The following is a 23,168-nucleotide window of genomic DNA, read 5'->3' as shown; positions in this document are numbered from 1 at the left end:
GCTTGAGATGGTCGCTGTCCAGTTGGAGTAATCCAGGCTGGAAAGCCTTGGGACGGCTACAATGCAGGCATGAGGCTGGAGCCGTCCAGAATGGCAGCCGTCCATGAGCCTGCAGAGGTTCAGGCTTATCATCCATGCCGTTTTATTTCCACAACAGGGCAAAAGGCATTTTTCCACCCTCCTCCCTTTTGGTCTGTGTCTCGTTTCCATGATGTGGGACACAATGAGACGTGTATGAAGCAGAGGCAGGCGGGCAACGGTGTGCTTCGCAGATGTAAAACCCAATAGGAAACCTTTGTGGTGGACCTCAGCATCAGTGATAATCCCGGGCCTATCTCCCGGTAACCCAGTACTGTCCGTATGCCTGACTTGAATCAAGCTAGCCAGGTCCTGAATGCCTGTTAGTGGAAACCTGAAGAGGTAAAAATGATGACCACATTATAGAAACACATTTTTTTAAAATGGCTGAATTTCTATTAAGATTGTTGGACATCTGTCCGTTGTAATAAATAATTATTCTGCTAACAGTTACCGTAACACCAGTCTGAAATCCATCGCATGGTAGGATGAGGACAAAAGTGAGACGGATTAGGATTGGAAAATGATGCAAATCTCAATACACCGGCAGCAATCCAACATTTTACAGGTAAATTAGAAGCAGCCGGATATTTCATGTGATTCATTTTATTTTTATACCCATTTCCCTCCTGGTCACCGCTATGATTCAATAGAATAAGATTCGATTGCAATACAATCGGTTCGGCTGAAGCAACAGAATGGTAATGCGCTTTGCGAATGAATTAAAGGATAAAAAGAACTTGTATTATAATCCCAGGAACAATGAAAATGAAAAAATCTACCATGCAACACATATATATCTAAATGACTGCAGAAAGTCATTTTTAAAAAGATTTAACAGACAGCTCTTCCTTGTCTGTGAATTGAAACAAACATGAACATGAAACATGAAACTTTAAAACTCAGGAAGTGTCATAACTAATGTTCTTTTAACTAAAGTAGAAGTTATAGCGGATGTTGTTCGTTTTGATCCTGAATACCATTTTGTGGAATTCTCTTTTGTCAATTTTGTTCCCAGTGTTTTTGAATATGAAATGAACCAACAAAATGTCACAACGGGCAACTGGTCCACACCCGATATAACAACCAATGATTCAACTAATATCCTATAATCTATACTTTGGTCAGCATCTATTGTATTGTATTGTTCGTATTGTATAAAAAGCTGTATTGCTTTTTATCCTTACTTGATCAGTTGACTTATTGTTGTGTTCCGGGGTTCTGGCTGCATGGTGGGGATTCCTGTGTGCCCTATCAACCTTTACCACTAGATGGCGACAGGTTCCGGTTGGAGTGCGGTGCATCATCATCCGCAGCTGTTCGGGATCATCCTCATCAACGGCACAGACTTAAGGAGTTGGCCGCCAGTCCAGCGTCGCCTGAGTGTTAGCCAGTCACGGTACCTCTGAGCCCCCTGAAGCCTGATTCTATGTTCCTTGTTGCCTCGAACCGTCTAGTGATCTGTTTTTGTTTTTTTCATTTGCCTTCAGGTTATCCTTTGACAAGACCCTGACGGATTTCCTGGTTTTTGAACCGCCCTCGTGACTCCGTGGATATACCCACAGGTTGCCCGAGTTCCCAGACTCACTTCCCCGTTGTTTGCTATTCTTCCCTGGACTCCACGGCTGGCGGCCGTTCCCTTCCTCCGTGTCTCCGTGGCACCCAAGCCTACCTGTCCGCTCCCCGCCGCACTCCTCCGTTGTTCCTGGACCCATCACGAAAACGAGACCCCGGACATACACAGTTTCCCCTCCAAGACTTCATTCATCAACCACAATGAACTATTGTTGCAGTTACTGTCGTTTTTCCCCGGACCAGATCATCCTGATTCTCTCTCTATATTGTGTGGTCTATTAAATCATTTATACTGATACTACCTCTCCTGTTTTGTGTTCTGCATGTGGGCTTGTTACTAACTACCATCATGACAGAACACTCAGGCCAACAAATCAGTCCAGCAGACGCAATCCGGAGAGCCCTAGCCGAACAACAATCCGTATTACAAACTCATGAAAACGCATTAAGAGAATTAAGTAAAATCCAAACTGAAACTAACCTACAACTGTCTGAATTAACCCGTTTCCTTCGAGGCTCAGCCCCTCAAACTTCTCCTCCAGATCCCGCTCCAGCTTCTGACTCAGCTCTTGTCTCAAACCCAGTCCCGGAGATCCAATCCACGTTTTCAGAGGTCCGTCCACCTACACCCGAAAGATTCACAGGTGACCGAAATAAATGTAATGGTTTTCTCCTCCAATGCTCTATAATGTTTAATCACTCTCCAAGAAGCTTCCCGTACGACAGTTCCAAGATTGCTTACGTCCTGTCCTCATTGTCGGGACAAGCTTTGTTATGGGCCGAAGCTCGTTTCCCTGATCCAGCATGCTATGGCTGTTCATTTGATGCATTTATAAAAGAGTTCAGACAGGTGTTTTGTCCCGATGCTGATCAGTCATTTAATTCCAGAGAATTATGGAATATTAAACAGGGAAATAGAACTGTGGCAGATTTTTCTGTTGATTTCCGCATCAAGGCTGCGACGACAGGCTGGAACCCAGCCGCGCTTAAGAGCGCATATTATAACGCGCTAAATGAAAACATTAAGGATGAGCTGGCCACTCTTGAAGAACCAAGGACCCTAGAGGAATTAATTAGCCAGACCATCCGACTGGATAATAGAATCCGGTCCCGTAGGAGAGATTTGGGTCACAAGAGCCAACCATTTAAACACCTCGGTGGCTCCGCTCCCCCTTCTACAGGTTCTCCGCCCCGAGTCTCCCATGAACCCGAGCCCATGCAGTTAGGTCGAACTCGCCTGACTCCTGAAGAGCGCCAGCGACGCATTTCGGCCCGACTCTGTATTTATTGTGGTTCCCCGGGTCATTTCCTAGCTAGTTGTCCCGTTCGTTTAAACCTCCCGGTCCGCCAGTAGAGGCGAGGAGGTTGGCGGACCATCCCAACGAAAAGGACTCTCCTCGACTATTGCTGCCTGCAACCATTCTGATTCAGACCCAGTCATTTTCTCTATCCGCCCTAATCGACTCCGGTTGCGAACAAGATCTGATCGACGATTCCCTGGTTAAACAATTGAGAATAGAGACCGAACCACTACCTGTTCCACTGCGAGTCACTGCATTAGATGGTAAAACGCTGCCACACATCACCCATAAAACCAAACCACTTCACCTCATCATTTCTGGTAACCACAGTGAGTTTATTTCATTTTTTGTATTTTCATCAGCCAATTCCCCCATAATTTTAGGTTTCCACTGGTTACAACTTCACAACCCACAAATAAACTGGACCGAAAAGCACCTAGAATCCTGGTCCATTTCATGTCACTCATCTTGTCTCCGGTCAGCTGTTCCCCCAGGTCCTTCATCGGCTGAGTCCCAGGAGACGGACCCGGTCGATCTCTCCACAATCCCTGCTGAATACCACGACCTCGCTCCTGTGTTCAGTAAGTCCAAGGCTCTTTCTCTCCCTCCTCACCGTCCATATGATTGTGCCATTGATCTCCTGCCGGGTGCTCCGTTACCCGCCAGCCGCCTATACAATATCTCCCGACCTGAAAGAGAGACAATGGAGAAATACCTAAAAGAGTCCTTGGCAGCCGGTATAATCCGCCCCTCATCTTCCCCTATGGGAGCTGGATTTTTTTTTGTAGGGAAGAAAGATGGATCCCTGAGACCCTGCATTGACTATAGGGGGTTAAATAGTATTACTGTCAAGAATAAGTATCCCCTGCCATTATTATCATCTGCCTTCGAACCAGTGCATGGTGCTACGGTGTTTTCCAAGCTCGACCTGAGAAACGCCTACCACCTTCTGCGCATACGCAAAGGTGACGAGTGGAAGACTGCATTTAAGACCCCTACTGGCCATTTCGAGTACTGCGTTATGCCATTTGGCTTATCCAATGCGCCTGCATTTTTCCAGGCATTAGTAAACGATGTTTTAAGAGACTTTCTGAACATCTTTGTTTTCGTTTATCTGGATGACATTCTTATTTATTCACCGAATCTAGAAACACACAAACGCCACGTTCGCATGGTTCTCCAGAGACTTCTCGAAAACAAGCTCTTTGTCAAAGCTGAGAAGTGTGAGTTCCACAAGCCGTCCATTTCCTTCTTGGGTTTCGTACTAGGGGGCGGACAGGTACGGCCAGCGGAGGAAAAGATCCAGGCGGTACTGCAGTGGCCCACGCCCGAAACCCGCAAGCAACTCCAACGTTTCCTCGGATTTGCAAACTTTTACCGCCGGTTTATCAGAAACTACAGTCAGACAGCTTTACCACTAACTGCACTAACCTCTTCCAAAATCCCTTTTAGTTGGACTCCGGAGGCAGAAGCGGCGTTCTCACGCCTCAAGGCCCTCTTCGCCAACGCACCTATCCTGATTCAGCCAGACCCATCCCGACAGTTCATTGTCGAAGTCGACGCCTCAGACACCGGAGTTGGTGCAGTCTTATCTCAGATCTCTCCTCGCGACAATAAGACTCACCCATGTGCCTTTTTTTCCCGCAGACTATCACCCCCTGAGAGAAACTATGATGTGGGAGATCGGGAGCTGTTAGCCATAAAACTAGCGCTAGAAGAATGGAGACATTGGCTGGAGGGAGCAGAGCTTCCGGTGCTGGTCTGGACCGACCACAAGAACTTGTGGTCAGTCTTCAGTCTGCCCGGAGGCTCAACCCACGTCAGTCTCGCTGGTCTCTCTTTTTCTCTCGATTCAATCTCTCCATCTCATATCGCCCTGGTTCCCGTAACATTAAACCTGACGCACTTTCCCGCCTGTATTCACCTGATGATTCCGAGAAGGCCCCAGCCACTATTCTTCCTCCCAGTTGTACAGTCGCCACAGTTACCTGGGAGATTGAGGACATCATTAAACAAGCTCAGTTAACCGAACCTGCACCCCACACCTGTCCACCCAACAAGCTCTACGTTCCTGTTTCAGTCCGAGCCCGTTTTCTCCACTGGATCCATGCCTCTAAATTCTCTGCTCATCCCGGAATAAGCCGTACCATCGCACTCATCAACCGCAAGTTTTGGTGGCCTTCTGTCCATAAAGATGTTAGTGAGTATGTCCAAGCCTGCACCACCTGTTCCAGAAATAAAACCTCTCACCAACCACCATCTGGTCTCCTGCAACCTCTTCCCATTCCCAAACGGCCATGGTCTCACATATCTATAGATTTTGTTACCGGCCTGCCTCCTTCCAAGGGCATGACCACCATCCTCTCCATCGTCGACCGTTTCTCCAAGGCCTGCCACTTCGTTCCGCTCCGTAAATTACCCACAGCTTTTCAAACCGCTCAGCTCCTAATCAAACACGTTTTCCGACTCCATGGCATCCCACAAAACATCCTCTCTGACCGAGGTCCTCAGTTCATCTCCCAGGTTTGGAAAAGTTTCTGTTCGGCTCTCAATGCATCTGTCTCACTCTCTTCCGGCTTTCACCCCCAGACCAACGGTCAAACTGAACGGCTCAACCAGGATCTGGAAACCACCCTCCGTTGCTTCACCTCCACCAATCCCTCTGACTGGTCCCAATTCCTCCCTTGGGTGGAGTACGCTCACAACAGCCACATCTCAGCAGCTACCGGTATGTCCCCGTTTGAGGCCTCCATTGGGTATCAACCCCCTCTTCTTTCCTCAGAGGAGAAGGATATTTCGGTCACCTCAGTCCGTCATCACATCCGCCGTTGTCAGAGAGTCTGGAGCACCATTATCAGTAATCTCAACCACACGGCTGATAGAAATAAGCGCCTGGCTGACCGAAGGAGAAGACCAGCACCCACATACATCCCAGGTCAACAGGTATGGCTTTCTTCACGGGACATTCCACTCAAATCCATCTCCAAGAAGCTCTCCCCCCGATACATAGGTCCCTTCCCCATTGAAACCGTTATCAGTCCGTCTGCTGTCCGTCTCCGTTTGCCCGCCTCCCTCCGCGTCCACCCCACCTTCCATGTGTCCCAGATCAAACCTGTCCAGACCAGCACGCTCTGCCCTCCAGCCGAACCCCCACCACCCCCCCGTGACATTGATGGTCATCCGGCATACACCGTCCGCCGGATCGTGGACTCCCGTCGGCGAGGTCGCGGCTGGCAGTACCTCGTCGATTGGGAGGGCTACGGTCCGGAGGAAAGATCCTGGACCTCAGGTTCTTCCATCCTAGACCCTTCTCTTATCTCCGACTATCGTTCCTCGTTGCCTTCCACCTCGTCTAGGCCGCCAGGTGGCGACCGTTGAGGGGGGGGTACTGTTGTGTTCCGGGGTTCTGGCTGCATGGTGGGGATTCCTGTGTGCCCTATCAACCTTTACCACCAGATGGCGACAGGTTCCGGTTGGAGTGCGGTGCATCATCATCCGCAGCTGTTCGGGATCATCCTCATCAACGGCACAGACTTAAGGAGTTGGCCGCCAGTCCAGCGTCGCCTGAGTGTTAGCCAGTCACGGTACCTCTGAGCCCCCTGAAGCCTGATTCTATGTTCCTTGTTGCCTCGAACCGTCTAGTGATCTGTTTTTGTTTTTTCCATTTGCCTTCAGGTTATCCTTTGACAAGACCCTGACGGATTTCCTGGTTTTTGAACCGCCCTCGTGACTCCGTGGATATACCCACAGGTTGCCCGAGTTCCCAGACTCACTTCCCCGTTGTTTGCTATTCTTCCCTGGACTCCACGGCTGGCGGCCGTTCCCTTCCTCCGTGTCTCCGTGGCACCCAAGCCTACCTGTCCGCTCCCCGCCGCACTCCTCCGTTGTTCCTGGACCCATCACGAAAACGAGACCCCGGACATACACAGTTTCCCCTCCAAGACTTCATTCATCAACCACAATGAACTATTGTTGCAGTTACTGTCGTTTTTCCCCGGACCAGATCATCCTGATTCTCTCTCTATATTGTGTGGTCTATTAAATCATTTATACTGATACTACCTCTCCTGTTTTGTGTTCTGCATGTGGGCTTGTTACTAACTACCATCATGACACTTATAGGAGTTAGCGAGTTCAGTCAACGAACAAAAATAAATGAGAACAGAGTAAAATACAAAAATGTTCTGATAATAATATCCACTTGAGTTAAGAGATTTGAGCATTTTGTAACCATTTATAATGCTCCCTCGATTAAGAAAATGGCATATGAATGAATAGTAGATGGAAGTAGCGAGGGATAAAACTCAATTAGACGTGCAAAATGGAAATATGAATAGGCAAAGGCGCAATTTGACCACAAACTGGCAACAAAAAGGGAAAATAAATGGACCTAAAAGGTGCATATTTTCCACCTTTTAACTCTAAAGTCATCAGGAACAAAATATTTTGTAATAAGCGTCAGAAGCCTTCCGCCGCTTTACGTTTAAGTTGTCGTTATCGCACTGAGCTCCGGCGTCTTCACAAGCAGCTTCTCTAAGAAGCTCCAGACTCGCGTGCGCCGAAGCCAGCTGCTCGCTGCTGCCAATGGCTTCTGTTTGATTTTTTTTTTTTTTTTTTTTTTTTACACGCTCTCGAACACGAAGCATCTCATATTCACACACATCAGTTAAAAGTCATTATGCTCTTCTCACTCTTACAAACATACACACCCTCTGTGTACACAACCGCATCAGCAAATTAACTTGAATAAAGAGACTCTTTTTTTTTGCTTTTTCTTTCGAGTGGCTAATTAGCCATCAGAGCCCCTCTGTATGGAGAGAGCGAGATCCATCAAGAGGTACGGCTTCAAAGAGCAGATTATGGAAGCCAAAGCACTTTAATTACGACCTATTTGAACAAAACAGGCAAAGATAAAAACATAATTTGAAGCTAAAAGCTGCATGGGGGGAGTTGAGGGGACTGCATAAACAAATTCTAATACAGAAAGATAAAAAGAGAGAAGCAAAATAAAGGACTGGAGTGAATGAGATGAGAAGCGTAGAAGGAGGCTTTCTTCGCTAGTAAGAGTTTGTGTGCGCTAGTAGAAACATCCAGAAGAGGTTTAAGGAAACGTTGCTGGCCCCCCTGATCTTATGATGCCATTCGGTTCTAAGATTTGATTAAAACGATCTTTTGACTTTAGCTTCTATTATGCTGATGATCATTAACAAACTAATGAATTGAAAAAAGTTCCCAGTTTTGTATGTAATCTTTGGAGGTTATTGTGGGTTTCTTTGATACTTTAGGCTTACTTTGGTTTCTCTATTGTCACTTGATGAATTTAATCTTTTAGATTATTTTGCCAGAGATCTTTCTAATAATAACAAGTTCAACGTTTAAAAAAACAACATTTACGGCGACACAGCATGGCAGTAGACCAGGGCACCACATACAGTGAGTTTTAGTATTCACATCAGCTTTGACTTCTGCCAAAAATTTAAAAATCACAAATTTCCTAATCTCACTTATGTCTCCCATAGCACTATCCAATTGCTTTGATTTTGATGTAAGCTACTGCGATGAGCTCTGGATAAGAGTCTGAGTTATTTATTGCTCAAAACTCTGTTGTATCTATGTTTGAAACGCTTATTTTGAAGTTGGAAAGGAAGTATCTTATCAGCTGCGTTGACAAGTTGGCTAGCTTGAGAACACTGCTACAAAAACACAGAGGAAGCCGCCTCCACTTTTATGTTGCTTGACAAAGCATTCTTTCCTCTGAAGGCAAAAGAAATGAAGAATTTAGAAATGAAATAAAAACGTTGTGGACACTGTGAGGATACAATTGACCGGTATTTATGCTAAAGTTAGCGTCTGCTCTGAAGCTTCGGATTGACGCTAAAGTGAAGCGCCAGTTTAATCAGCACTTGAATGTTCTGCAAATTCTTTAAATCGCAGTTTGGGATTTGTTAAACCTTAGTCTGTGCTTACACAGAATATAAAGAGTTTTTCATAAACATTTTTTTAAATAAAATGTCTAAAATCTTGTCTGTTTCTTGTGAACCTTACATTGCGTCTCGGAGTTTTCTTTTCACTCCTGGTTATGCTTAATTTGATCCATTTTTGTGCTAACTTTAGATGACCTGCAGAGCAAAATTACTCAGCGGTGAATAGTCCAATAATCAACACTAAAGCTCTGTATTTCAAGAAAGTGGGAATTTGAACTTTTTGAGTGTGCTGTCTTAACATATGCTGTATATCCATTTAAAAAAAATTTTTTAACATAGCATATCCATAAATGAAGGACTGCCGGTTTCTGTTGCGCACCATTCGCCGCTTGTTGAGTAGAATCTTTTTAGAGCAACTTTTCTTGGCGCTTTCACTTTTCAGAGCTTGTAAACGTTCTTGCACTTGAATAAAATAGACCATGACAGCTGTCACAGTCAGGCAATTAATGGATTATGAATGACTCGGTATTGTGTTGTTCTTTGTTTCCTTCCCAGCAAGTTATTGTGAGGATGATTGAGAAAATGCATAGTTATTGTGACTCAAACGAGGACAAAAAGAGTTCAAATTAGAAAAAAATTCAGTTTAATTTTTCCAAAATAGCAAACAAAACATAAAGATTCAAAGCAAAAATAAGTCAAAGAATAAATAACAATCTTGGGCCCAATTTAACTGAGGTCAACTGAACTCTGAACACAAACAAAACTGACCTTCCTAACAGAACAAAAGGCTGCTTAAATGGGAGTGGAGTAACCTAAATCTATCACTTGAGGGACATAACAAAAGAATAAATAAATACAAAATTAACTAAAGCATTCTATGAAACAAATAAAGCAAAACTAACTTTTACTTAACAGAAACAATAATAAGTGAATATTTAAGTGACAAAATTAACTAATTAAAAACAACTTGAAACAAGTCTCCTCCTTCAGTCTTTCAAGACAAATGGTATGCTCCAGGTTTCCTCCTCCAGATGTTTTGAATCAGCAGCACCTCAAACAAAACACAAGTGTAAGTAAACCATTCAGACAGACATTAACTAAAGTGTGCACCCATTAGGAAATGTATATCTAAATGAAATAACTAACTTAAACACGTAAACTGGAATATAATATAAAGAAAAATACTAACACGATGTGGTGGTGGGAGGAGCATCCACCACAGTTATGAATAAGAGTATGTCAAATGTTTTCCTCAACAGTGTTTTGCTAAAAACTGTGACGTATCTAAATCTAAACATTGTGCTGTATTTCTAGAGAGTGTGGAGAATTAATCCATTCTCCATGCTGAGTTGTTGATGTACGAGGTTGAAGAAAAGTCAGTGAGTTGAATTCGTGAATTCTATTTATTATGACCAAAAAAAACAGCCGGCCCATTTCTCATGCTGCCTTTAGGAGCTAGCGGGACAAAAGGGCAACAAGCAACACTTGGTAACTTCCTTTGTAGCTTCCTGAGTTCCCTATTGTGTCATTTCCTTTAACTCGAGCTCTCATTTGCATTTTCTAACATGTCATTTCCTATAGCTTAGCAACTAGCTAAATGAGATAGAAGGAACACACAGAATTATTTATTCTCAACAAGAGACTGGGTACTAAACTGGGTAGGTGTGAAGAGATACAGTTCATACAGGTTCTGTGCGACCACAGAGCCCCCCAACATGCACCAGGTCTGTGTTTAACTCAAACATAAAAAGCAACTCCTCATAAAGTTAGTTTTTGCAACCAGATTAATCCTTCCCCAAACAAAGATTTTGTGGGGGAAAAAAAATTAAATAAACAAACACCGCTAATTGAGTTTAATATGATACTGCTCATGTTAATAACTGGGCTGTTTTTATAGACTGGCTGAATCCATTTTCAAGCTGTTTAATGTTGTGTTGCTCAAGCAGCATTTATGTGGCAATAACCACATGTGAAGCCGACACTTAGCAGGAAGTGTCACTTTGCAGAATCATGTAAATGGCTTAATTTCATCATTGTCCTAATGGCAATGTTGGTAATAGTCACATAACAGACTGCATGTAAACACAGACGGTCCCCCTCCACCCCCCCGGCCCCCGTCTTCCTGCTGGATCCACTTCAGTCTGTTTGTGGAGCTCTGTCCTCGATCATCCTTTGTCTGTCAAAAGCTCTTAGCGCTTCCATCCAGAACCCTGTGCTCTCTGCATTCATTATTAATAGACCTCAGCAGGCCAAAGACACACACACACACACACGCACACGCACGCCCACACACACACACACACACACACACACTGAGCGTCCACGTCACTGGCAGCTATTTTAGATAAATATTAAGTCACACACGCACATGTAGAGAACGGAAAGAGATGCAGTGAGAGATGATAGAATACCTCTATTTTCAAATACTGCCGCTCTTTATCAGGTTAAGTATGATGCGTCCTGTTTCTGAATGCATCAATTTACTTTGATTTATATCTAAATGTACCGCAGAATGCATGACTGGGAAATGCATGCAGCTGACTTCAACACTAGCCCAGAACAGTGTAGACCATTACCTGCAAATTGTCTACACCCACTTGTCCTTTGCAGGGTCACATGGGGGCTTGGTGTTTATCTCCAGCAGTCATTAGGCAAGAGGTGGGGTACACACTGGACCAGTGCATCACTGGGCAACACAGAGACACACAGGACATTCATGCATCACACACACTCGCACCAAGTTAGAGCGAACGATTAACGTTGTTGGATTGTGGGAGGAAGCCGGAGTATCCAGAGAACATAGAATCTATTCAAATATTGGACAAAAACAACTATGGAATCAATCTAAAATGAAATATATTGTTTCATGATACAGCTTGCATTTAAAGGAATATTATATCCATGTTTTAATTAGTCTCCAAGAAATGTTGGAATACAAAAACGTACCAACATAGCCACAAATTAAAAATAGGTTTAAGGTTGCAGGATATAATTTTCAACTATATGCATGAGTTGTATAAGATACATTTCTTATAATGTGAAATACATTTTCTGTGGTAGTTAAGCATGTAATAAATTGATACGCATTAAAGTCAAGCTGCTCAAATAAACTCTTCACTATCAATTTGAGAACTTTTACATTGCATGGCTTATAACGCCTTTGCGCCTTCTGCTTTTGAGAACGTGTCACATGCACTCCGGCGGTACCGGAGCTTCAGCCTTCCAGTCCAGTATTTGTTTCACTACATCGAACAAAAACCAGATGGACAGAGCGAGTCGCAGCAGAACCTGCTTAAATCATGTGTACGCAGTGTTTCCTTTTTGTAAATTTGTTTGAGCGGCCTTTGCCACTGAGGCAGTCTGGAAGGTTTATGGTTTTGTTCTAAAGGAGTTTTGTTCAGTTTTTAGTCAGTGAATCAGTTTTCAGTGTTTTCATCCAAAGTGTTGAAATCCACTTTCTGCCCATATGTGACTGTGTGTGTGTGTGTGTGTTTTGACTTGACCTTTCTCCATATGTTATGGGACAGAACAGGAGGTGAGCCCTACACATGCTATCAGTCTAAGCTGTTGGCCAGCAGCTACACACACACACAGAGACACACACATAAGCTCTGCATGTCATTGTTACCTGATATTCACAGTGTGTAGGAGAAACAGACGAAAGAGAAGGTCATACGCGTGATGTCAGAGTCGATCCGTTCACCGCCGTCTATGGGTTTGATTTGATCTCTCTCTCTCTTTCTCTCTCTTTCTCTCTCTTCCTCTCTCTCTCTCTCTCTCTTTGCGCCCCCTCAGGCTCCTTCTATCCTCTACCTCAGCTCACCCTCCCCCCAAACTCCCAAGCATCGTTCAGGCCCCTGCCAGGACACACAAAGGTGTTTCTATTTTTGTTTTCAATTCGGAGTTAAAACGATGGTTCAATATTCTTTGAGAAGTCACTCAGAGGGTCCACTGGCTGTGGCTCTCGTGTGTGAAGGTAAATAAAAATGTACAGAACTCCAATGGGTTCAGCACTTATAAAGGAGATCTGCAGCAATTTTGGATACTTTCCCACATCCTAAAAAAAAAAAAAAAAAAAAGATCAGTAAGAAGCAGTCACCATCCATCCATCCATCCATTTTCTTACACCCTTCTTCCCTAAATGGGGTCAGGAGGGTTGCTGGTGTCTATCTCCAGCTGCGTTCCGGGCGAGAGGCGGGTTCACCCTGGACAGGTCGCCAGTCTGTCGCAGGGCAACACAAAGACATACAAGACAAACAACCATGCACACACACACTCACACCTAGGGAGAATTTAGAGAGACCAATTAACCTGACAGTCATGTTTTTGGACGGTGGGAGGAAGCCGGAGAACCCGGAGAGAACCCACGCATGCACAGGGAGAACATGCAAACTCCATGCAGAAAGATCCCCGGCCGGGAATCGAACCCAGGACCTTCTTGCTGCAAGGCAACAGCTCTACCAACTGCGCCACTGTGCAGCCCAAGCAGTCACCAAAACCATGCAAATGTTTTTTTTTTTGTTTGTCGATGTGTGCAAAATCACAATCGTGCTACAGTGCAATGTCACAAGCGCCTTGCACTCATGCTCTGCATACAATAAAATATATATTTGGCCAGATTGTTGGTGTTTTCCTGCCCTTGATGCCCACATCCGATACATATTCAGAGTCATGCATGGAGAAAAGTAGGGTTTGGGATATTCTGTTTCTCCTTTTATGATTCTGAAAAGCTACTAGAAGGAAGCATCAATTTGGGTCTCTGGCAACCAACGTCTTAATCACAATATTCCACAGTGACGTCAGAATTGCACATTTTCTTGATACCATGAAGCCCTGGTAAATACTGCAGTTCATGCGACATTGTAAAGTCTATGCTTTTAGCAACTAAACAATGAAGCCAGATGTTAGGTTTGTTGTTGAAAAGACACAATAGTGCACAAGCTTCAGCGAGGACCTCCAAAATTTAAGACAGGATTTTTCACATTTTTCATACATTTATATTTAGGTAAACACTAAGAAGAATGCATGATTTATTTATTTACTTTATTGAGGAGTGAAAAAATTGATGCAATTTGCTTTGGGAAAGCTGTATACCAATAGAGCATAACTGGAGACACTGGCTATTGAAAATTAGTAAGTAAACAAATAAATGGGACTGTTTTTCATTAACATGTAAAATAACTACATACAAGGACGCTACAGTTCGACCACTTTCAGATTGCTGCTTAAATCTCCAACAATCTCATTTGGCTTTGTGGTTTATTGTAAGTCCCCACCAGCACGTAAAGGTGCTGCTTTGACTCCCACCTTGTCTTGTTTAACTTGCTCTCCAGATAATCTGACAGCTAATTAATCATCTCCTGTTGGACTCCGAGTCTTTTTCTTAGCAAACAATCTCATATGAAGACAAGCACAATAGCTTCATATTGCATACTTGACTAGATATTGTACAAGAGCCAGAGATTAATGAAAGAAACACAAATGCTCACAAAGGAAAGCAACTATCTGGACAAAAAGGCCAAGCAGGCTCGCTTTGCGCCCCTTAGTATTCATTTTCCAAAAGACATTGTTACATGCACGCTTATCATCGTTTACATATCCTCGTGAGCCAGTCTCCACTGCTGAGACATATCTTTTGATTTACATTCATATGCAAATGAGCATCCTTAAGAAATGAGGAGAAAGGGGAGGGGAGAAAAAGAAATTCAGCTTATCGTCAGTCGACAGACGTGAACATGAAATATGTTGGTTTGTCTCATCAATAAAGCCCAGCAAAGCAAAGCTGCAAAACCGAATAGACGGAGTCATGCGGCTGCAGCCAAAGAAGAGAAAATGCAGGAAAAATGTTGGTGTGGCAGCAGTTTGAGCGACCCGTGCAGAAAGAGCCGGGGCATCAGTGTAAAAAACCCTCGGCTGCCAGTGGCCTTCGGCCAAAGACGAGGTTCCCTTTCCAACACGGCACAAAGAAGGAAGTGGTGAACGGCTGGACACAAGCAGAGACTCGAGGCTTTAGGAAAGTGCTGAGTTGACGGCGATGTGGACTGTTTGACCTAAGCAAATAGAGGAACAACTGAGGAACGTTAGACTAATATGAGCTAATAACCAAATGAAAGCAATTGTTCTGCAGGGGTAAGAAAACAAGAGGAGTTAACCATTGATGCCACTTAATACAAGGGATTGGGAAGTCTTTCAGAAAATAACTGTGTGATCAGAATTTCCCTTCAGTGTGTTAAATTAAAAAAAAAAAAGGATAATTTACAGTGTGAAAGAAAAACTGTACAGCATTTGAGCAAAGTTTGGCACCAGGCTAACTTTATGAACTGGATGGCTGAATGTTAGCTGCCAACCTGCAGGAACGTCCAGCTAGACTTAGAAATATCACTAAGAAGATACAAATGTCAGTAAGAGTGCGCTGTACAAAGACAAAACGTACAGCAGACTCTGACTTGAGGGTTTGCACGTCTGTCTGTTCCTTCAGCTGTAAACAATCCGTCATGCTTTTTGTTTCGAGGAACGTTAGCGGTAGAAAGTTTAAGACACTTCGCCTGTTTTAGGATTTATTAACATGAACCGAGGAGGAGAACGTGTTTTAGGATAGGGATGAAAACAATTGAATCGAAAAGAAGGTCGACCTTTTAGATACGTTTTAGGTGGGATTTACTGAAAGCCTTATGAGTGGTTTATGGCACTGCGTGGATTCTGGGGATTGTTGCCGTCATCTAGCTTACAGCAGTCTTTATTCCTGGTAGTTTTCAGTTAAATGTAGCACATTTTTTTTATCTGTAGAAAGCATAATATAATATAATATTGTCGATGGAGTGATGTTATTGAGGTACTGAATGTGATGCAAGTAAAATTACTGAACGGTATGGACAACATACATACTCATTCCTTATGTGTTGGGTGCATGAGTTTATAAAAATGAACTCATTTTCCAGCAGTCACTGTTTCTGCTTCCATTGCCTCCAATTAGGATTGCAGCTATTATAATTATTCCACAACATAAGAATCAGGTTAGCTCTGTGTGAAACATCTCTGGAAGCTTTTCCTCCATCTCTTAAACTTGGTGTACTAAATAATTGTGTCTCCTGACAGACAGAAATATGTTACTGGCAAATTTTGAAGACAAACATACCCACACTGACAAAACCCATTCTGCAAAAAAAACAAAAAAAAAACACAAAAAAAATGATGCATCTCATTAGAAACACTGAGAATTAAAATACCATTGATCACGTATTAGTTGATTAGAATATGTAGCTTTCTCTCATCTCAATAATCAGAAGTAATCAGATTATAAACTGTGACTCAGACATCACCGTGTTATGAATTAATATAAATATTTACATCATTTTTTATTTCAGTAGTTACACTGGATGCCACATATGTAGCGTCTTAGCAATGGAAAATCCAATACAGTAGCTACTGCCCAATAACTTTTGTTTGTTTGTTTGTTTGTTTCTGGGCTCTGTGGCCGTAGGCTGAAAGCCATTTTGCCAGAATCAAACACTGAGATTGGTTGTAGATGTCGACAATAAAACACAATAAAAATCAAAGCAGAAACAATCCTGAAACAAACAGTTCCTTGTACAACTCAGGAGTGCCGTTGACTGACGGCACAAAATGCAACAAAAAATAAAACATTTTAAGTCGTGAGAGGCGAACGCAGGCTTGGGGTTGTAAAATTGAGTTAGTCACTGGAAGGTTTCTTGGCTCCGATTCCTGGAGGTAATGACTTGGGTGCCCTTGATGAAAGGTGCTGGAGGGCCAGCAGACCAACAACTGTGATGATTCTGCTACAAAAGTGTAGCAGGACAAAAAATAAAGTACTTGTGGATGGATAAATAAAAAGAACAAAACTCTCATATTTCTTTATTTTTTTCTCATTATCTCCTTCTCTTTCTTTGTTTTTCTTTTCTTCTTATTATTCTTTGTCTTCACCTGTCACCTCACTTCCTCTATCTCTCCATATAACTTCCACGGCTGGTTGATTTGGCTGAGCAGAGGGAAACAGGCAAGGCCTCCACAGTTCAGGGCTCCAGAGAGCCTGTCCAGGCAGCGGCAATCAATCACAGAGTAAATCCCTCCTCTCGCAGGACTGCCGTGTGCCAGGTGACATGGTCAGCAGCTGCAGAGAAATAGAATGCCTACAGCCGATATCCAAGTTAAATTAGACTGGGAGACCAGTGAGTATACAGATGTGCGAAGAGATTGTGTGAGGCGAGGCTTTCTTGAGGTTTGGAAACTGTCGTCGTAATGTAAAAGGTTGTGTGGATGAAGATTTAGGTGGACGTCTGGTTGGAAAGTCTCTGGGCCTTTCACCCAACGTTCAGTTGCCTAACCAGTTATGGGGACTTGTGAGAAACCCTGTGGAGTCTGAATGAAGTTGAATGAAAATGGGATAACAAGTTAAGAAAACTGTGGTTTTGACTTTGGTGTCCCTTTTCCTTGCAGACATGTCTAGAGTTGGAGAGGTATCTACAGACGGAGCCCAAGAGACTCTCAGAGCTCTTTGACGAGGAGTTGGACTGTCTGCTAACACCGGCTTTCATGCAAGGCGGCGACAGCGATGAAGACCTGATGGACCCGCTCCTGCCCAGCCTCCCCGACCAGCCGAGCCCACCGCCGTTACTCGTAACCCTCCCCAAGGTTCAGGCCAAAATCCTTCAGGTGCCCAGTCCGAACAAGGGTCAGGTGGTAGCCGGAACCGACACAAAGGACCAAGTCCTCGGAGGAGTCAGCGCCGCTCAGCTCAGCGCCGCCGTCACGTCCCTGACGCCGCCGTCGTCGCCGGAGCTCGGCCGGCACCTCTTTAAGCCCACACAGACGCTCACCGCCACGGCAGACGGCACGCTAACGCTTAAGCTGGTGGCGAAGAAGGTGGGACCAGGGGCCACCAAGGTGGTGGCGGCACGTGCGTTGCCTTCCCCGCCGAGCCGAGGAGGAGCGCTGAGCGACGGCGAGCAGGGAGGCGGTGGAAGTCTGGGAGGAGATATTCCTGAGAACAAGAAGAGGGTCCACAGGTGCCAGTTTAATGGCTGCAGGAAGGTTTACACCAAGAGCTCCCATCTGAAGGCACATCAGAGGACCCACACAGGTAAAAGGCTGCATGTTTTCTAAAAAAGCTGCTATTTATTCTGCTTAAACCAGATAAGTTTTTTGGGTTTTTTTTGGCTCACTCTGGGCCCTTTTGTAATTGTTGAGCATCATTTAAACACCAGAGTGTTGTTGATGTTCATGAGTCCTGCCTTTATGACCACAGATTACCAGACCTCTGATGGCTACTTTCTGCTGGATAATGCACTATTTCACAAAACTCAAATCATCTCAAATTTTTTTTTTTTTCATCAATATAATGAATTCACTCTTCTCCACAGTCACTGGATCTGAAGTTAATAGAGCTCTTTTGGGGTATTTTGGAATGAAAGAGTCACGTTGTTGGCTTGCAGCTGATAAATAAGCAGCAACGGCGAGAGGCCAAGTCAGAATTGATCAAAATCTCTGGGAAATGGTTACCACACCTTGATGAGACTATTCTTGGAAGAATTAACCGGGAGTCCAACTTGTAAACAATCTAATAAACCTAATAAAGTGACTGGTGATTGTTGTTCCTACAGGGCATCAAACATCTGCCGTTTGGCCTGGTTCTCTTTGATAAACATTTTCCTCAAGAGGTGAAAACGTTCAAAACAGACCACAGCAGACAGAGACGACGGCTTCATCAGACAAGGTGGTGACGTTCGTGTGACCCAGTAGTCACTTCGTTAATGTGCTTGCCGCTCTGTGACCCGGCAGATGTACTGTAAACTTAAATCCATTCCAGTGTTGGAACCGGGGGATAAATCCATGGAAGAGGGGGTGAAGGGGGTGGGGGACACCAGATGTTTGAGCCTCTTACAGAGATTTAGATCACGCTACTTCTCACATGATCCTCCAGGAGTATTTATCTCCATTTTAATACGGCAGCTACCGGGTCAAAAGGTGACGCGTCAGTAATTACCTGATGATTGATACACTGGCACTAAATGACTGTACCAAATCAGCCGTGTTGGAGCGACTCTGACGTGCAGCTCTAGCTCCTGCTGCTGCTGCTGCCCCCTCAGTGACCCTCAGACAGAGCACAGACAGGGCTAATGTGTGCAGGGCAGGAAGCCACTGGCTCCTAGGATGAGGAGAGGAGCTCTGGTACAAGAAAGACACACAAGACAGGTGTAACGCAAAGTACAAGGATAGAAATAAAGGTTGTATTTCTCTGAATTACCTCTCCCAGTCATTAATTGCTGGGAAATTGTTAATATATCTCGTAGTGTCAGATTCCAGTTATCTCCATTCAGTCACTAAGTTAATTTCTGATAGGAAATGAGACGGGCGTGCCTCAGAAGATAACGCAATGTGAAAATAGAAATAGATTTAGAAAGAAAACCTCTATTTTTTTTAAGTTTTAATAATGAAAAGTGTTTGTCTTTCTCAATAATCAGAGAAATAACCTTCATTGGCTGTATAGTAATCATACTCTCTGAGGTGTGAAGGAGCCCAAACTTTAACTTTCTTCACAAGTTCTCCGTCAGATTCAGGACCGGTGTTCTGACTATCAGTGCTGCCTCATCAGAGATAAATAAGTCTATCTCTCCGTGCTACTCGTCCAAAACTGCTACCGTCATGTTTTCAAACAGAAAACTATAGCAGGTTGTGTCAGTGTTAAATACAGTATATTGGATAAAATCATTTGAGTGACGGGACTGAAGTGGAAGCTTAGCAGTTATGTTTAGCTTAGCATTGGAACAATTTATATACACGAAACCACAAGAAGATCACTTCCTTCATCTGAACAACCTACCCGTTTAAAATGAAAAGCTGTAGATGTATGCACTAATCCTTTTACTACAATATCCTACCTGTTAAAATATATATATATATATTTTCCCCTCCAGGGGATCTTTTGTGGGCTCTAGTGTCCCTTATACGACAGTAGGCTGAGAGGAAAGGGGGAAGGAGTGGGCAGAAGACATGCGGCAAATGTCGTCGGGTCTAGGAATCGAACCCACGACGGCCGCGTCGAGGACTGAAGGTCGCGCTATCCCCTACGCCACCACAGCACGCCCTAAAAAATATTTTAAATACAGTGGTGTTTGTAAGAATACAACAACATCAGACAGGGGAAACACGCTTTTATTGGAATTAAATTAAACACAGACAAATACAGATCACCGCAACTCTTTTTTGCGTATTAATATGTTGTACGACAGATTTTATCAAATGCAGCGCAGCCACAATGAGTCCACCGAACTGCGCAGTGTGTTCCTGAAATGATAGATTATGATTAATATACTCTAATATTACACGGCTATTACAGCTTCAATCCCACATAGTATCGCTAACATCTATTTAGCACAGTTTAATAATAAAAAAAGAGCAGAATTAAGCTAAAATATTTTAAAATATAGGGACAAAATAGCCCACAAAACAATGTATTTTGTCTTGATTAACCACCAAACAATAACTTGTTTACAGTAGTAACAACTTTGCAGACGGCAAACTAAAGCCATTGATAAGCTGCCTGTCATGTAAAGTAAAAACATGAAGTAAAACAGCATCTTAATGAAAGCCAGGTATAAAAAATAAATACAATATAGCTTACCTTAATCTTCTGACGAAATAAAACAAAACTTCCACAGGCAGGACGTATTTATAAGAAATCTGCTGAGTAAGCAGTATGTGACGTAGCATCAATGTGTGCGTACGCATCACCACAAAGGTAGGACGGATCTATGGGTACCACAGATAAACAGAACACCGGTCCAAAATGTTTGGGGGGTGGGGGGGGGGGGGTTTCAGGCAGTTTTTTTATTTTGTAGTTCAGCAGCTTCTAGAAAAACGAAGATTTCATTGTGCAGAATGCTTTTTGAAATGCATTGTGCTTTTCCACATCCAGTATGTGGATTATTTTTGGTTAAAGTGCATGTCTGAGTCCTAAATGGAGGCTATTGGTTTTCTATATATGGCTTACATAAACTCATCATGCACTCATCCTTACAATGTTAGTGTCTTTTATTGAAGCATTTGAACTGTTCTTGTTTGGCGTGGAACGATAATAGATATAATCCTCTTAGCAGGTTGCAGTTGGACGAGATATTTGTGTTGTTACTATCAAATTCCTCGCACAAATCTTGCTGAAAATTGTAGCACGTCTTTGCTGAGTTGGTGGAGCAAACTCAGTGAAGCTGGTTGGTTTTTCTAGTACGGACCAGGCTTTAGGGCGTAGACCTCCACAAATTCAACGTTATTCTGTTTCATCCATTTCTAAACCATCTTTGACAAAACAATGACCCCAAACACACACCTAACCTGGTTGTGGATGGATAAAGCTGCTATTTAAGATTCTGAAATGGCTCCAACACCAATGTGGGCAGCAGAAAAAAAGAAATTACTGCAACTTGCTAAGAGACATTTATCCAAATATTAATGTAGCTATGTACATGTATTGAAGCCTTTTTTTTATTTTGAGAAAATCCACAGCAAATTCAAGTCATTCGGCATTACAAAAGAAAGCATCCTTGAATAAACAAACATTTATGACGCTCTTGCTAAAAACGAGTTTATCTACACTTCTGCCTTTTTTTGTTTTGTTTACTGTACTATTAACCAGTAACATGCTGGTTCTCAGCTACCCACTGGTCTGTTTTCCACTCTGATCTTTTAGCCTGAGCCCATCACAGATCAGCCACATGGGTCCCAGGCGCCCACACACACACACACACATGCACCCACACACGCACACACGCCCGCACGCATGCACCCACACACACACACACACACACACAGCCCAAAGCTAGCATTATTCAACTTTAGCTTTAACTACACCATCAATTTACGGCGTCTAATGCATTTCATGTCCTCCAGTTGTCATCATCCAGTGTTAGCAGTCTCCCCAGGTTCACAGCACACAGCCTGCAGACATGCGCTGTATTAATACTGGCAACCTTGGCATCATTAATCCAGCGTGTCACATGCTTATTCGACCCCTAAAACCACGGCATGGCTTCAGGTCTGGTTTTCCACTTCCATGGTTGCACCTGGAGGACCTGGAAGGTGTGTGTGTGTGTGTGGGGGGGGGGACCCCAGCCTCTGTAGCTCTATTATATTAATCCAGAATGGAGCTACTAGTCATCTGGAAGCATGACTGCCGCCTGCAGTATCTGTAATCAGATGATTCAGCTGTCGAGTCATGCTAACCGACGATTAGCTTAGGCAGAGTCATTTGCTGGGGAAAATAAAAAGCGAACACCCTGAAGACACTGCAGCTCTTTCTTTCTCTCAGTGTGCGTGTGTGTGTGTGTGTGTGTGTGGTATAAATGCAGGGTGTTGTATTCCCTCTCGATGTGTTCATTACAAGCACAGAGCTGTGGTTTAATTAGCTTAATCCTCTTTTTGGGTTATTATGAGCATAAATCATTGAACATACATGTAGACAGGGATTAGCGTTGCAGAGCCTACAGGGAGGAGCAGCTGCAGGAAGCCTGCGCAGCCTTACTGCTCTTACTGTAACTCACCAGAGGCCATTGGAGGCATCATTATGTTCACGCCTGTCAGTGACTGAGCGTAGCACGGGCTGCGCCGGCACATCACGTCGATTACGAGCCAGCCGTTTGTCCGAGACGCAGCAGTGACGTAAACGTTTTCTTACACGTGGATCTCCATTACGGCCGAGTTGTAACATTAACACAACTTTAATAAGAGGTAGAAATTCATTCGGTAAATCTCTAAAGTATCCAATTAGTGATGCTCTGAGCCAAAGCCAAGTTTTGGGTGTGTGTGGGTTTTTTTTCCTCTCTCTCCCTCTGCTCTCTTGGATGAGGTTGGATCTCTAAAAGCAGTGGAAGCCTATTAGTCATATCCTTGTTATTCGAGGAGCAGTCCAAAAAAGAAAAAAAAAAAAGATACACTTAACTAAATACTTGGCATCCGAGACTGCAGACGCGAGGAGCTGCGTTGGAAAGAGTGCCCGTCTGTCAGAAGTTGTAGATGTGAGCTTCGTGGCGCTGGCACCTCGCGCCGACACAAATGCGCAGCAGCCCAGAAACAATCTTGTTTATCAGCAGAACGGGTTGCCGGTGCATTATAGATTTGGTGGCGCTTTGATGTCGTCTGGCTTTAAATACTCTCCTGCTAGTTGAGGCTTGATCGAATTAATTTGATTGTGATCAAGAGGATCCTCACTGGGAGTTCGGCTGGCTCACGCTTTTAGGTGGGTTTCTCACTTTTCTTTAAGACCGACTTCGCAGGAATAGTC

General features: G+C 43.8%; 1 protein-coding gene across 6 annotated transcripts in view; it reads left to right on the top strand.

Annotated features, from left to right (window-relative positions):
- The window catches only part of klf7b (Kruppel-like factor 7b), a 135,277-nt gene that overhangs the window by 85,529 nt on the left and 26,580 nt on the right, over positions 1-23,168 (top strand). For 5 of the 6 annotated variants that reach the window (XM_044132883.1, XM_044132881.1, XM_044132880.1 and 2 more), the window contains one exon: positions 17,333-17,975. In XM_044132883.1, the coding sequence (XP_043988818.1) occupies positions 17,333-17,975 (643 nt within the window). Of the gene's footprint in view, positions 1-16,723; positions 17,115-17,332; positions 17,976-23,168 lie in introns of those variants that run through there. The other variant, XM_044132882.1, reaches the window with a different exon arrangement.

The sequence above is a fragment of the Gambusia affinis genome, linkage group LG11, assembly GCF_019740435.1.
Source record: "Gambusia affinis linkage group LG11, SWU_Gaff_1.0, whole genome shotgun sequence".
NCBI lineage: Eukaryota > Metazoa > Chordata > Actinopteri > Cyprinodontiformes > Poeciliidae > Gambusia > Gambusia affinis.
The sequence above is the reverse complement of the archived record's forward strand: the minus strand, read 5'-3'. Positions and strand labels throughout refer to the sequence as shown.